This window comes from Dromiciops gliroides, chromosome 1, assembly GCF_019393635.1.
Source record: "Dromiciops gliroides isolate mDroGli1 chromosome 1, mDroGli1.pri, whole genome shotgun sequence".
NCBI classification, from domain to species: Eukaryota; Metazoa; Chordata; class Mammalia; order Microbiotheria; family Microbiotheriidae; genus Dromiciops; species Dromiciops gliroides.
In genome coordinates, this window is record NC_057861.1 from 179,920,024 (window position 1) to 179,932,420 (window position 12,397).

Here is a 12,397-nt window from a genome sequence, read left to right on the forward strand (position 1 = left end):
AGAAAGTCATCTCTTCTTGTTGCTTATCCAAATCCTCTCTTTCCTTCCAGGCTCTGGTCAAGTCCTATATATTCCATGAAATTTCACCTTACTACTCTCATTCTTCCATGAATTTCTATAGCTTATTTTATACTACACATTTTAACAATTAAGCACAAAATATAGAATTTTTCTATTTTAGTTTTCTCTTACCAACATGACTATAAACTTCATAATTTTCTCCTCCTCTTTTTCCTCCCATTTTTTCCCCTTCTTCTCCTCCTTCTATTTTTGGGGGAAGGAGGGAATAAAGTTTTCCTCCCTAGAGACTGAAGTTGGAAATGCAGGGGCTACTCATGGACGTGGCCCAACTCTGATTGGTATGGGAGGGTTTTTTTGCTCTATTTACAATCTGGGCTGGTTCCCCTTTTTAAAGTAATTTACCGGTCCTTTGCTCCCAGGGGTTTTACCATATGAATGTGTAAGATTGCCCTCTGTAAGGGGCTAAAATTCTAGCTAGGATGTCTAAAATCTAATGAGTGGTCGCCCCAAATTAGAAGCTTTAGCAAGAGTTTAGACTTTTAAGCACTTATGAAAGAGCATTAGGATTTAGTGATCAGAGAGAAAGAGGCCAAGATTCCTTCATCTATCTGTCTAAGGGAGCCAGCATCTCTGCTTCACTCAAACCAAGGTCCGGGCCAAAGAGCTTGCTCACTCCTTCCTCCTCCCAGAAGCCTCTTCTGAAACGGGAAACGGGAAACGGGGCTGTCCACATACACACAGCTCCAAGCTAATTGGTCGGCAGCCCTGATTGACAAGTCTAACAGGCGGCTCTACGGATGCAAGTTCCAGGATGCTGGCCAACTTCAGGAGGCTCAGGTCACATGGCTTGTCCTCACATGCCTTCTCCTCATAATGGAGCTTCCCTACAGTATCTCTCCAGCAGGGGTGCCATTCCAGTTCTCACAAATGCCAGACTTAGTGTGGACACCTAATTGGCTTAGCCCACTTCAACTCAGAACTTCCCAGCTGAAATTATCTACCAGGTTCAGTTTCCTCAGTAGCAGAGGTTACATGAGCACACACCTCTGTATCTAGTATCTAGGGTAGTCATCAAATCTTAGATTTCCTTGGGTCTCAGTTTCTTCATCTGTCAAAAGAAGGGGCTGGGATTATATCATCTATGGAGTTCTTTTTTGTGCTAATAATCTATAATTCTATGATGCTCCCAATCTAGCAGGATCCAGTTGAGCACATACTCATTAGCACTAAATGTTGCATCTGCTCTATTACTATGCAGGTGGAAAAATCCAACTTAAAATAATTACTAACTCTGAGGAAAAAGGAACTTTTTTTTTCCTGGACTCTGTGAAATGATTCCCTTGATGCTTGATGTTGTTTTAAATCTTTTAAAAAGGAAGGGATGTTACAATTTGGTTCAAAGGAAAAATGCATTAATTTGAAATGTTACAAGTCTTCATTTATGAAAGAACAAAAACAATTTGGTTCACTTCAGTTTTATTATGGCCATAGCAAACAATCTTCTGCCTATTTGGGAAGGAGGGAGAGTCAAGGAACAGCTGGCTGACAGGAATGAAGGGTCTGAAGAATAATCCAAATACTTGTCTCATCTAGTTGTTAGCCTATATAGACAGTCTGTCCTGTTGTAGATGGACCAGAAAAAGGGAGAAACAATTAACATTGTTTTTATTTTCTGCCTTTTTCCCTCCTCCTCATTGACTTCAACTTGAATAGATCTTATGCACCACCATTCAGTGTCTTTCTGAAACAGAACAGAGTCAATAGGGGAAAGAAATCCAAGGAAAAAGATTTAGAGAAGTCATTTTTAGGTGCAGCTAGGTAGTGCAGTGGCTTTACCACCGGATCTGGAGTCAGTAAGACCTGTGTTCAAATTCAACCTCAGATACTTATTAGCTATGAGACTTTGGACAAAGTCACTTACCCTCCGTTTCCCTCAGTTTTCCTATCTGTAAAATAGGGATAATAATAGCACCTGCTTCCCAGGATTGTTGTGAGGATAAAATGTAATGTTATTTGCAAAGTGCTTAACAGTGCCTTGCACATAGTAGGCACTATATAAATGTTAGCAATTATTATTGTCTCTTGGGATTTTTGCAGGCAGGTGGGAATGAAATAGTCCAGTTTTTCCCCAAAAAACACAGACTTGGGTGTTTAAGTGAATTTAGGTACTCCTTTAAACCATCTTATAACAGTCATCTTCTGGGTTGAGGATGAGGGCAATTATGACTTGATGTCACCTGGGGTAAACTTCATAACTGTGACTAGCAATTCCTATTTAGATCTCACACTGAGGGCCAAACAGATCTTTAAAATCAAAATTTTGGTCAGTTCATATGATTGCTCTCTGCCACAGTGAGAAAGTAGACAGAGAATACCTGTGAACTGTGGCATCTAGCATTGAGGAGCCACTGCTGGATCTATGGTTATGGGGTACTATGCAAACTCCTTGGTATGGATATGGACGTATAGTATAGACTTGATTCAATAATGGGGGAGCTTGGCCTCTAATGAGAGATATTAAACTTTTTTTTCTTATACTCTTTGGCTTATTAAAGCTTGTACCCTTACCACCCAGGGACAAATTTACTTATAGCTTAAGGTACGGTTTATGTCTATATTATATTTATTATTACTTGAGTCTATATTATTATTTATTCTCCTCAAAATGGGGGATAAAAATGGCAGCTATGTGGCACAGTGGACAGAGTTCTGGGCCTGGAGTCAGGAAGATTCATCTTCCTGAGTTCAAATTTGGCCTCAGACATTGACTAGCTGTGTGACCCTGGGCAAGTCACTTAACCCTGTTTTCTTCAGTTTCCTCATCTATAAAATGAACTGGAGAAGGAAATGGCAAAGCACTTCAGTCTCTTCACCAAGAAAACCCCATATGAGGTCATGAAGAGTCAGACACGACTGAAAATGACAGAACAATGTATAATATAAATCAGGTATCATTCAAGTATTTTATTTCCTTCACACAAAAGGAATGCTAAACACAGAATATTCACAAGGGTGCATTTGACCAAAACAAACTCAGAACAGAATTCAGTAATTTAACTTATAATTATTATTGCAGCCCATTGAGAGTAAGATATTTAAACCTCATCAAAACATAAAGCAGTTTTCAGGACTGCTAATTAGGCATTTTACATTTCACCTGGGCTCTTCACTGTCCAAGCAATTCCCAGTATAGTACATGTTTCCTGGTAGAACAGTCAAGCTGGGGCCAAGCTTCTTGTCAATGACTATCTTCTCCACCTGGACATGTGGAGTACTTGCCAAGGACTTTTCCCCTGCTGCCATCCAGGGGAGAATCACCTGATGGGAATAAAATAATTCAGACCTTTTGTACTCACAAGATCACCTCCCAGACTCAATATGCTTTTTTCTTGAGGATAGATGCTATTTCAACTAAGATCAGGAAGAACAAACACAAAAGAAGCAGCCCAATCCTCAGCTCAGGCTTGCTTAGATAGGACACGTACTCTAAATGTTAGGTGCTCATTGCTGGATGGGGCATAGGGAAAGCTGTTCATTACCAGGGGGGGTCCATCTACCCTTGGGAAGTGGCTTAAATCAGTGCTGACACAATCTGCATCTGGAAAGGAGGAAGAGCTGAGTGTAGAGTCACTACCTTTTATATATCCACCTAAATATCAGCTCTTCTGTCTCCTCTGCCTACTGGGGGACTCTTCATCATTTCAAAGTGTAAGCCCTTTGAGTCACACATGGCCAGAAGCAGCACCCAAGGCTCCTATATGATCAACTAGAACCAGGAATGATCATTCTGAGTGGGTTTCATGGGATGAGTCCTAAAGGCCAATTCAATCTCTGTTCCATATGTATCCTTATATGGTACATGTGTTTTATTCAGCTGTTTGTGGTAATGGAAGCAGGCAGTATAAAAACCCAGGATCCCATAACAAAATCATTTCACCTAGTAGTTTCCTTTTCCTCTCTCAAACTCTCGTTACAGCTATTAACCTGTAGCAAAGTTAACTGTTCTTAGTCCAGACTTATTTGATTTTGGGGGGTTGACTCCTTCTCACAGAAGAGCTAATTTTTCCAAGCAGATGACTAGAGGCAGAAAGAAGAATGTTTAAAGGATCAGACCAGGTCTCAGACTAAGTAATTAGATCTGGATTGTAAGAAGTCAATAGGACTGATTTCACAATGTCTAGGCATGGGTTCCCTACCATTTTCAAGGCACTGATTCCCTTCTCAAACTTGTCCTGTTATTTCAACCACACAGGCTGACCCCTCTTTTCACCTACTGATTGGCTTACTTCCTCCTGTTCCTGGGCTTGGGCCATGGCTGTCAAGAAGGTATAAGCTGACAGACAGGTCAGTTTGCCCCTAGCAAGGAGTAGTAAAGCAACTTTAAAACCCTAGTCCCTTTTGGCTCCAAAGTACTGGTTCTGCCACCTTCAGAGGACACGCTGTTTCCTGGGTGTCAATTCTACTGAGGCTGATTCAATTTGGGTCACCTAAACATTTTCAATTCATCTTTACGGATCAGAGAGACTTTTCTACATCAGATCCTCTTTGAACATTCAAATGAAATCAGTGATAATCATCTCCATACTTTTCCTTCCACGTGTCAGCTTTAAAGAACATGCTATTTAAAAATGGAACTCATTTAGACAAATATTTATGGAAAACACATGTGTTTTCTCAGGTTGATTTCTTGGAAGGCAGGAAAGAAGGAAGGAGGGAGGGGAGGGAAGGAAGGAGAGAAGGAAGGAAGGAACTCTCCAAAAGCAAAGAAGAAATAGCAGAGAGTAGAAGTAGAGATAACGCCAGTCATATTTACAATATGTGTCTCACTGAAGGAAGACATCTCAGCTGAATAATTTCTAATCTCTGTGAACACGCTTGCCTCTGTCATTTTGTATTACAGCCGCAAGAACCCTATTATCTGATCCTACAGAGATCTTGTTTAGAGTACACAAAACTTCCCTGGAGGGCTTTCCATTTAAAGAAAGAAGCAAATCAGCAGCATTCTGGTACAAGACTGTAGAAGATGCAAAACACGAAATTGATTTTCATTGTGAGAGATGGATGTCATTCATTTGCTTCCCGGTTTTCAGTTCAAGCTCAGTGATGAGGTTTTGCCAAGAGCTGGGAGCCTGCTTCCAAGAACATCAGGGAAACAACAGCCTTTGCTCGGCCTTCTATTTTTGCTCAGTTTTTTTTTTTTTTTTTTAACACTGCAGGGCTTTGGAGGAGAACCGACAACATTTTCAATGTGAAGTTCATTCAGTGTTTCTGTGTTGCTACAATTAGATGCTTCAAAAGCATATGTGCGTTCTCTCTTCATTTCAATGTACTTGTCCTCTCTCATAGGTCACAGACAAAAGCCAAGATAATGAAATTCTCACCCTATCTCAGGATCTAGACACATTAGCGTCGGGCATTTCCCAAACAGCCTAAATCTTGTATTTCCCTTTCATGAGCTATTGGAATTATATTGGAACCAAGCAAATATCATGTGAATGTGACCTAGGAAAGAATTATGAGGTGACTGCCAAAGTTCTTCCTGGGGGCTCTGCATCATGGTAGATTTGGAGTCAAAGTTTGAGTCTTGGATGCGTCTGCCTTCCTACCTATGGGACACTGTGCAAGTTATTAAACTTTGCTAAACCTCATCTGTAAAATGGGCATGATAACTGCCCCGACTCATGGGGTTAATGTAAGAAACAAATGAGGTAATGTAGTTACAGACGTTTTGAAAGTCATAAAGTATCTGGTACATCGCAGGCTTTTTTTGGTTTCTTTTTCTTTTCAGGGCAATGAGGGTTAAGTGACTTACCCAGGGTCGCACAGCTAGTGTTAAGTGTCTGAGGCCAGATTTGAACTCGGGTCCTTCTGAATCCAGGGCCGGTGCTTTATCCACTGTGCCACCTAGCTGAACCCCATAGCAGGCTTTTAAAATATGCCTAAATGAATATTATATCATCATAAATCCCTAAGTACAAGGGATCATTTGCATTACTATTATAGCTGTTAAGACTCATTCCCATACTTTTAAAAACTGATCAAATCCTGGCTCATACACTAATCTATTGTTATTCTTGTGGCTATGACCATTAGGCTATATCTATGCAAAGTAAAGTGGATAGCTCAGAAAATTATATAGATAATTCAGGCCAAATAAAGCCTAAAAAAGTATGAAGACTCATTTTTCTGCCCCACCCACTCCCAAAATGGCAGCCTCCAGTCAGGCACAAGTACTAGTTAGATCTCTACTGGGTAATGCTGAGAGAGAGAGAACCACAAGTTCACCTCCTACAATTACAGAACTTATGTCATCAGAAGGATAGGAGAAGCCTTCAGAGAAAATAAAATGGTTTTTGTTTTTTTTATGGGGCTAATGGGGGTTAAGTGACTTGCCCAGGGTCACATAGCTAGTAAGTGTCAAGTGTCTGAGGCCCTATTTGAATGAACTTAGGTCCTCCTGAATCAGGGGCTGGCACTTTATCCACTGCGCCACCTAGCTGCCCCGAGAAAATAAAAATGTAAAGGATTCTGCACAAATACAAATTCTAGTGAATAAAGCCAAAAGAAGCCTAGAAATAATTTGGCAACAGACCCACATTAGTGAACTGTATGAAGCTGACAAGCTTGTTATCGAGAATCAAAAGAAGCCCAGGACCTAATCAAGTTGGGTGGCTCTCTAGCAGCAGCTGTGGACCATCAGCAGCAGTCTGTGCCTAAGGATATCTCCCAGCATGCTTTCTGTTGCCTCTTACATCACCTTTAAAAGGACCTGTTCTCTGCCAATAGAAGCTGAAAAACAGAAAAATGTTTCCAGTCTTTTGCTGCCTTAGTGGTAGATCACAATTCCTATGGTTCATGTGCTAGTCAGTATAGCTGGAGCTCAATCAAAATAGTCTATTATATTTTTTCACCTTCATGTACTAGTTCATCATCTCTTATGGAAAATATTTCAAAACTGTGTTTCTTGGTCCTTTTGACAATAAAAAATGCATGTAAAAAAAAAAGCATGAAGACTTTTCAAATTTGAACTAGTCAGAGGCATTACTCAGTCTCTTTTTCTTTTTTTTTTTTTTTTGTGAGGCAATTGGGGTTAAGTGACTTGCCCAGGGTCACACAGCTAGTAAGTGTTAAGTGTCTGAGGCTGGATTTGAACTCAGGTACTCCTGACTCCTGGGTCAGTGCTCTATCCACTGCGCCACCTAGCTGCCCCTATTACTCAGTCTCAATCGCCAGTTTAACTCCTTCTCCATTTTATGCTGCCTGGGGAGGGTCAGTCTTAAATTTGCTCTTATGATTCTCAATTCCCTAACTTCCTCTAATTCGTGAGAGTAATATAGCAAAGCATTCCTCCCCCAAGGAAAAGCCATGACAAGGTTCTATGGTAGAAAAGGTTATATGGTGACCAGAACATGTGAGGTATCCTGGGTTCTAGAATTCTCCTTCACCTCTCAGTGGTGGTGGTGGGTGGGGTGGGTAGAAAATAATAGATTTGGAGCTGGAAGGGACTTATCACAAGAAAGGTTGAGGTTATAAAATGAACCCTTCCCCCATTTTAAAGAGGAAGAAACTGAGGCTGAGAGACATGAAGTAACTTGTCCACAGTCATACAACTAACAATGCAAGATTTAGACACAGGTCTTCCTGACTCCAAGTCCAACACTCTAAACACTACGCCTGAGGTGTCAAACATGGATCCCACATTCCTAAACCAGGTTAAAATTTAATATGGAAACATTGAACAAAATAAAAACAGATAGAACATAGATAACGTTAATGTGTGTTTTTTCTAAGTCAATATGAGGTCTGCAGGAATCTCTATGTATGTCTTAGTAACCCCATTTCTATTTGAATTTAATATCGATTTACTGCATCGTGTTTTCCATAATGGAGAAAGAAGGTGGTTAATAATGCAGGTGTGTGTATGTGTATATATGTATGGGGAAGTTAAAGGGGGAATTAGCTTGTGTTGATGTTGCGTTGTTGCAGTTGTGTTTGACTCTTCATGAACTCATTTGGGGTTTTCTTGACAAAGATACTGGAGTGGTTTGCCATTTCCTTCTCCAGCTCATTTTACAGATGAGAAAACTGAGGAAAAGAAGGTTAAGTGACTTGTCCAGGGTCATACAGCTAGTAAATGTCTGAGGCTAGATTCAAACACATGAAGATGAGACTTCCTGATTCCAAGCCCAGTGCTCTATCTACTCTGCCACCTAGAAGCCTCTGGAAATAGCTACACACAGAAAAATTTAATGAATCTGGGTTTGCTTCCTGACCATCAAGTAATATGGACCTAGGAGAATGGCTGTAGCAGGAAAATATTATCCAGGGCAGGCTGGATAAGTAGTCACATGGAAATATATTTCTATACATTAAATAGAAGAAACATGTCAAGGGGAAGGCCCAGGGTCCAGAATAGCACACAGCTAACCCCTTCTCTGATGTAAAGGAAAGTCAGGCCCATTGTGGCTGAATCACAGAATGTCAGAGCTAAAAGGGACTTTCTAGATCACCTATTCCTCCCCCCACTCCTAAATGATTTTGTAGACAAGGAAACCAAGGCCCAGAACAGGTAAGCGACTTTTCCAAGGTGTCACAGTTGGGTATGAAATAGAGCCAAGACTTAAACCTAGGCCTTCTGACTCTAAATCTGGGATTCCTTCCAATGCACAGTCTACAGAGTGCTCTTTATTGATGGCAGAAAGCACATTTCTATTTCTTATTGAATAGCAGTTGTTATTTTGGTTTTAATGAGGGTAATGAGATTTCATTGTGATTCTTCAGTACCCACCAGGTTATAAAGCCTCTGCCCACTCTCTAGCCTGAACCCACTTCACAAATGACATGTAAAAAATGGCTGTCATATTAATGTTGGACAGCCATTTTCCTAGGAGAGACATACTTCTTTCTATTCCATATTTAATAAATGTCCATGAAGTGCTGGACAATGGCCAAGACACATAGACAGCCTCTGCCCACACATAGGCAAGTGTAAAAACAAGCTGGCAAACAGGGATGGAATATGCTTTCCTGACCATTGTGAAAATCATTCTTCTCCAACAAGAGTATCAACAGAAACTGGGCTTCGCATTCCTTCCAAGAAAGCTAAAGAAGATAAGCAACTCGCAACTTTGTGTGACTGGCAAGGAAACATGACCTAAGCTGATTTGGGAGTGACAATCCTAAATCTCTCTGTTCTGAGGGGGCTTCAGTCTGTGATCGCTGGGGAGTTTTGGAGCAAACCACCGAAGCCGTCTTTCACATCCATTAAATGAGGTGACATTCAGATGGTTGTTGTATAGATCAGTGAATGTTTATTAAGATTTTGGAATGCAGAAGGCAACTCCATGAATACTAAGTTATAAATAATACAAACACAACTTGGTTGTAATTATTTTAGAAGGCAGTTAAAAATCTAAATACAGAGATCTGGGATGAGAGATTCATTTGATTTTTAAAGGCTTTAAGATGTGTGTTAGGTTTTCTGACCATTATGGAGAACACATTAATATAGAACATATAATATGTAATGTATACATGTGCCTATATATAAACACGTGCCGAAACATGTACAGACACACAATATCATTGAGTTCCCTAGAGTTCCAAAGAACATGAATAAACATATGGACTGTTCTCTTACACCTACCCCACAAGTCTGAGTATTGAGGATTTATATAGTTGAGACTATGTGGTGTAAATATGTATAAATTTATATTGTGTTAATTTATGGCATGCGGTACAGAAGGCTGTTTGCGAGTTGCAGTGTACTTCTTCCCACGTTTCTGTTGAAATATTCATCTCCCAGTTCCTTTCCCATGTTTTCCTTCATCTCCCCACAGATGTTTGGGCAGCTTGTGTTAAGAGGAGTGAATGCATCTTAGAAGTACATTTGCTTGCATGTAATTCAGGTGAGGAGAACAACAGCGTGGTGAGGATGTGGAACGACTGAGGTGTGGTCCTGCTAGCCTCTGATGTTATGGGGGATTGCTCTGTTCAAGTAACTAATGGTGCTGTCCCTGTCCCACAGATTGGATGTTCTTATGTCTGAATATCAGTGCAATGCAAGAGACTTTAAACATGGAATTAAATGATTTATGGGGTTAAAAAAATGGAACCACCAAACCTGTGCTGGAGCTGTTCTGGAGATGTTAAAACAGCTTGGGACATGGAGTCAGAAGACCTGGACTCCAGTCCTGACTCAAATAATTATTATGCATGTGACCTTGGGCAAGCCTTTGGTGTAGATCCCCACTCTTTCTTGTCTTAGTACAACATCTTTATGAATTCCTTTAGAGAAGAACAATCATCACCTATAGGCCAGCCTTCTGTGGATGAGCCCTTTTGACTGTAACTGAGTTGGTTCTTGGAGGATAACATCATTCATCACTAGGCTAGCACTCCAAGCTTTTCCTGTGTGGTAGGAAATGCCGGAGATTATGCTCATCTAGAAAAGCCTTCAATAAATCCAGGTTCATCTCCATGACCTGAGGAGGCATTGGAATAAGATTTTAATGGGAAGATCTTGTGGTCAAATGTAATCTATTTTTCTTTCTTTTTTTTTCTTTTGCAGGGCAATGAGGGTTAAGTGACTTGCCCAGGGTCACACAGCTAGTAAGTGTCAATTGTATGAGGTCAAATTTGAACTCTGGTCCTCCTGAGTCCAGGGCTGGTGCTCTATCCACTGCACCACCTAGCTGCCCCAAATGTAATCTATTTTTGATAATTAAAAGTTACTTTAGGGAGTAAAAACAATGACGGACCAATGGAGTCTACCTTGAGATCTATATTAGTTTCAATCCCTACCTTTACCAGAGGATCACAGATTTAGAGCTGAAAGTGACATTAGAAGTCACTCACTTCAATTCCTTATTTTATAGAAGAAAGAACTGAAGTTCCACAATGTGACATTGGGTAACTTGCTAATGGTTAAACAGCCAGTAAGTATCAGAGGCAGAGTTTGAGTCCAGATGTTCCCGATGCCAACACTCCATTTGTTATGAGAGGACATTGGAAGTGAGTAAAGCAGTAAATGAGTTCAAATCCCAGCTACCATGTATGATCTTGGGCAAGTCACAATCTCTTTAGGCCACAGTTTCGCCATGTACAAAAATGAAGGGGTTGAACTAAATGACTTATGATGTGCTTTTGGCTCTAAACCTATGAAAGTGTAGTCCTAAACTGAATTGTTTCAAAGTACTAATAATGACCGATTTGAGTTCATCATTCATCTCTTTTCCTGTCTTCTGTGTGTGTGCACGCGCACACACTTGTGCGCACAAGCATGTGTACTGCTAGGTACTAAGACTGACCTAATAAATCCATAAATTGGCTGATTAATCCCTGATTAATCAGAGGATACCTTAGAAAGAGAGATTTAAACTATGAATCTTCTAACATAGAACTGACATTTTCTTAGAGTGAAATCTGCTTCTCTGGGTTGAGAGGGTCACTAAGTAGAATTGGGTATTTTTAGACTGTAGCAGCACCCCAAGAGTCACATTCCTTGCAAGTTGGCTGGCAGGAGACACTTTTGGCAACATCCAAAGGATCAGCCTAATATACCCCACAGGTACCTGGAGCTATAAGTTCTTTCCCCTTGCTGCCTGCTGGGCCCCCAACTTCTAACTGGGCTCCCCCACATAGGTTGTGCTTTGCAATTCTAAGCGGCACCTTGATTTTTCCTTTGATTTTTATTACAACTCTGTGAGGGAGCTGTGTTTACAGAGATTTTTTTTAAAGGATTCATTTATTTAAAGGATTTATCCAAGCTGTCTGGCACATGGTAAAAACTTCATAAAATGCTAGTTGTATGGATATGTGCTCGTGGACTGACTGACTGCTAGCCCAACTCTTACTTGGGCCTTTGGACTATGAGTCCAGTGTCCTTTCCAATGTATCATTGAAATATATTCAATGGATGTGACCTTGACTAAATAATTTTGCTTTTTCTGGGCCTCATTTTCCTCACCTGTAAAAGGAAATTAGCTCAATATCTCTTTAGGTTGGTATGGTTATCATGATTCCCTTACTTGGGAAAATGTTTAGATGGGGGTTTGTAAAGGAGAGAAGAGGGCAAATCTGTTGTGCTCAATGAAGTTAGGCCATCTCCTTGGTGAGCAAACAGTTTCTATCTTCCTCCCTTGATGTTAGAAAGACTAATGCCTGTTTGTGTCTCCAGGGGTAGAAAAATGGACTATCTAACAGCAGGTGTCATATTTGTGTTTTCATATGTGGTGGGGAAGGAGGCTAGAAGGCCCAGAGCTTTTCTTTTTGGATTTTTCCATATTTAGTGAAAGCCACGACTAGATGTGTGGGTGTATGGTGGAAAGAGGGTTAATGACCCAGGGACTAATGTCTGTAAAATGCAAGAACATTT

The 12,397-nt window shown here is 40.5% G+C and overlaps 1 protein-coding gene across 1 annotated transcript; it reads left to right on the plus strand.

Annotated features, from left to right (window-relative positions):
• Positions 1-6,227: 6,227 nt before the first annotated feature.
• On the plus strand, positions 6,228-6,680 carry LOC122744033 (LYR motif-containing protein 4-like). The gene is given in 3 exon segments (XM_043989385.1): positions 6,228-6,272; positions 6,275-6,376; positions 6,546-6,680. Coding segments are annotated over 3 exon segments (282 nt in total).
• Positions 6,681-12,397: the final 5,717 nt, after the last annotated feature.